This window comes from Apaloderma vittatum, unplaced genomic scaffold (genome assembly GCF_000703405.1).
Source record: "Apaloderma vittatum isolate BGI_N311 unplaced genomic scaffold, ASM70340v1 scaffold29175, whole genome shotgun sequence".
Classification (NCBI taxonomy): Eukaryota; Metazoa; Chordata; class Aves; order Trogoniformes; family Trogonidae; genus Apaloderma; species Apaloderma vittatum.
The window spans coordinates 16757-20370 of NW_009717052.1; the positions used below are offsets into that span (position 1 = coordinate 16757).

General features: G+C 54.4%; 1 protein-coding gene across 1 annotated transcript in view; it reads left to right on the plus strand.

Annotated features, from left to right (window-relative positions):
* The window catches only part of LOC104274210 (AP-2 complex subunit beta-like), a gene marked incomplete at its 5' end in the record, with an annotated part of 11052 nt that extends 8035 nt beyond the window's left edge, over positions 1 to 3017 (plus strand). Inside the window, 2 exons of the mRNA XM_009869773.1 lie at positions 1362 to 1516; positions 2505 to 3017. Coding sequence (XP_009868075.1) covers positions 1362 to 1516; positions 2505 to 2579 — 230 coding nt within the window. The remainder of the gene's footprint in view (positions 1 to 1361; positions 1517 to 2504) is intronic.
* Between the last annotated feature and the right edge of the window lie 597 nt (positions 3018 to 3614).

A 3614-nucleotide genomic window follows, 5' to 3' on the forward strand; every position in this document is an offset into this window, starting at 1 on the left:
CAGGGAGTGGCAGCGGGGCCGACTCTGCATCAGGGCACAGATTTGTGGGACCTTTTCTTTCCTTCTTACCATTCCCCGGGCTCTGCTGTCCCCTCTCTAACCCATCCATGCACCAGCACAGGCTTGTGTCCGTTCCCTGCCCTGCTTGCCCGCAGATCTCAGTGTTTGTAAGCGCAGGGACGAGTTAGAGCCGCGCGCTTGCTTTGTGCTGCTTCTGCTGCTGTCCTGCTCCTTGAAATGGATCCCACGTTGTCGGTCTCTTGGCTTTCAGCGCAAATTGGTTTAAGGCCACTTCTCTCCCTTGCTTTGTGTCCAAAGTGCCCAACCTGCTGGTAATGGCCCAGCGCAGACAGGGAGTTCCACCGCGGCTGCGGCAGAGAGCTTGGGCAAGCTCGATTCCTCCTGTCGGGCACCAGGAATGGGAATTTGCCAGTGATGCTTGTCGGGTGTGGAGTCCTCCTCCCCAAGCCTTCCAGCCAAAGTGTGAGCGTGCCCCTTTTACCGGCATGTGGATGCCACAGTTGCTGTGCTCTGCCCTGTACTGAGAAACCCCTCGGCGTCCAGAGGCCACTGGTTTGGGTCTGTGCCTCCTGTGTATTTGCCTCTGGTTTGGTTTCTTCCAAAGAGCCCTTAGAAGCGACGTGTGTTGGGGTTACCTCCGCACAGGTCTCCAGGTGAAGTCTCCCTTCCTTTGCAAGTGCCGAGGTCATGCAGTGTGTTAGAGCCGTATCGCAGCCCTGTGATGCTCACAGGCAGACATCTGTGGTTTTTTACCCTTTCAAGTAATTGCTTTAAAAAAAAAAAGAAACAGGAAAGGATTTTTATGACCTTGTAGGACATTGTTTTGACCAGAAGTGTCTGTCCATGAGAGGTGAGGGAAGCAGGAAGGAGCTGTCGCAGTTGGGACAGGACCTCAGAGAGCCTCAGACAAGGGTCTTTGTTCTCCTTCACCTTCATCTTCTGACTTCGGGCTGCCTCCAGGTTAGCCTGCCTGAGGCTCTTTGGACTTATAGACAAAGCACAGTCCTCTTACCCTCTGAACTGCAGACTCCTGCCTTGATAAAGGCAGTAGGTCCCAGAGCAGTGAGCACTAAGTGAAACCCCTGCAGGGTGGGCAAATACTTCACAAGGGATCACAGCCCCAAAGGAATGAGGTGGGTCTGTGAAGCAAACTGAAATTTTTTCTCTCCTTTTGTCATGTCTGCCCCTGGGGACAGGAGAAGACACGACACAAGGAGAGAAAAAAATGCTGACCGTTCCCTTGTGCGATTGCATCCTGGGAACGCTCCTCTGGACTCTCCTGTCTCCGCAGATGACGAATTTGAGTTAACAGATGTATTTTTTCTTCCTTCTCTCTGAAGACACCGTCTCCAGCAAACTGCAGAACAACAACGTCTACACCATCGCCAAGAGGAACGTGGAGGGCCAGGACATGCTCTACCAGTCTCTGAAGCTCACCAATGGCATCTGGATCTTGGCTGAGCTCCGTATCCAGCCGGGGAACCCGAACTACACGGTGAGGGGTTGGAGCACGGAGGGAACATGGCGCAGGCTGGGGTCCTTCCAGTTCACCTCGCCTGCAGAGCGAATTCTTCCTGCTCTGCTTGCCTGGAGGGAGATCTTGCCGGGGAGGGTTAGGAACGGCCGCTGAACTGGGGAAAAACCGAGGAGCAGCAGAATCGCGCTGCTCAGTTACCGGCGAGCTGGGATAATGCCCACTCAGCAAAGCGCGGTTACTTGCCAAGGTTACCCAGAGATCAAGCCAAGAGTCGTTAGCGAGGAAGCGTTGCCAGGCTGCCCTTCCCCCCCTCAGAAGGAGAAATTTGTGCCGTGCCGCGGTCCTGCAGCAGAGACCGGCTGGCTGGATCTCGGAGGCTGGCATCGGCCCCAGGCTGTCCTGCATTGTGCCCTCCCTTTGACTTTGCTCCCCTTCGGAGGACCTGTGTGTCTGAGCAGCTCGGTGTTCGAGCATTTATGGCCCGTTAGAAGCCGTTTGAGGAGTTTCAAGAAAAATCTGTGGGCTGGGGATGCTCAGGGTGAAAGCAAGTGTTGGAAGGCGACGGAAAATGAGGCGTCAATCCTTGTGCTAACAAGCCTGGGCTCAGCCCGGTCCTCTCTTCAGAGAGGGGCAACAGCCAAGTCTGTTGGGACCCAGCAGAGCGAATCCTTAGAAGCCACCCGGTTTAGCAACACGAGGGCGAGCAAGTCCCTTGTCTCCTTCCTTCCCGCCTGCAGAGGCACCTGCATTCGTCAGGAGTTTGCTAAGGAGCTCCTGCAGTGGGAGTTTGCTTTCGTGTACCTCCTCCTGCTTGTAGCGAGCTCTGAAAAAGGCAGCTTGGTGTCGGTGACAACGCGAGCGGCACACAGGAGAAATATTCTTGTCAGCAGCCGCGTCTGCGATCTGCCCAGCCCACGCCGTAGGTCAGACCCTTCCGGTTGCCTGCGTGGAGGTGGCAGAGAGCTCCTGCCTCGCTTTGCACTAACGTCTCCTCTCCTCTCCGCAGCTCTCCCTGAAATGCCGAGCTCCCGAAGTGTCCCAGTACATCTACCAGGCCTACGATGCCATCTTGAAAAACTAACAGGAGATCAGCCCGTGCCTCACCCTGCAGAAGGAGGGGGGAGAAAGGGGTCCCCCAGATCCTCCTGCACCGCCGGTGTGGGGAGAAGCACTCTTAACTGGAAGCAGCTCTATTCATATGTAGGATTTCAGTCAGAGGCACTGATTAAACAAGGTAGCGAGTAGTATCCACGTGCTAATGATGATAGGGAACAAACCCCTTTGATATTTTTAGCGTCCATGGAGTTTGTAACCACTGCTTCGACTACTCCCCCTGTCCCCCTTGCCCCTCACTCATTGTCCGTTCTCGTGGGCTTCTCCATTTTGTGCCAATGGTCAGTGTTTTCTAAATGGCTTTAGGTGTAGTTACGATTTTGTAAAATACTGCTCATCGGGGAAAAAAAAAAAAACCAAGCAAAAATCACACATCCGCTCATTAAAACAAGGCAAGTGTCGAAAACATAACACTGCACTTTATTTTATATTTTTATACTTTTTTTTGAGTTTTTCTATTGTAATTGGCTTAAAGGAAAGGTGATTCCAAGGAAGTATTGGGAGCCCTGCAGGGCCGTCGGGCTCTAGCAGGCTGAGCACAGCCTCGAGGAGCGAGGAACAGAGCCATCGGTTTGGTCTGTGGAGGCGGAGGGAGCCCTAAAGAGAGAGGGGGTTTTTATTACACTTGTGCTGGCAGACTCAGCTCTGCTTTTGATGGTGTGTTTTCACTCCAGCCATCTCCCTGGCTCATTAGCTGCTGATTTGAGAAGTGAGGCTGCTTCTGTGTGGGGAGGAGCTGCAGAGCTAGCTGGGTAACGGGACAGTGGTGGGTGAAATGAAGGAAACGAGCCCGCTCTCAGGGCAAAAGGCTCGTTGCCAGAGCTCCAGGTGCGATCTCTGCATGCTCACCCAGCCGCAGCCCCTCTTCTTCTTGTTCTTTCCGTGCCTGCTATGGCCGAACTGCCTCCTCGGCCGTCCCCTGAGCTGTGCCCCCTTCCCCCAATGCCGTGCTGACCCCCGGCAGTCCCGGGGGCTTGAGGTGAGAAAGGCGAACGCAACGGCA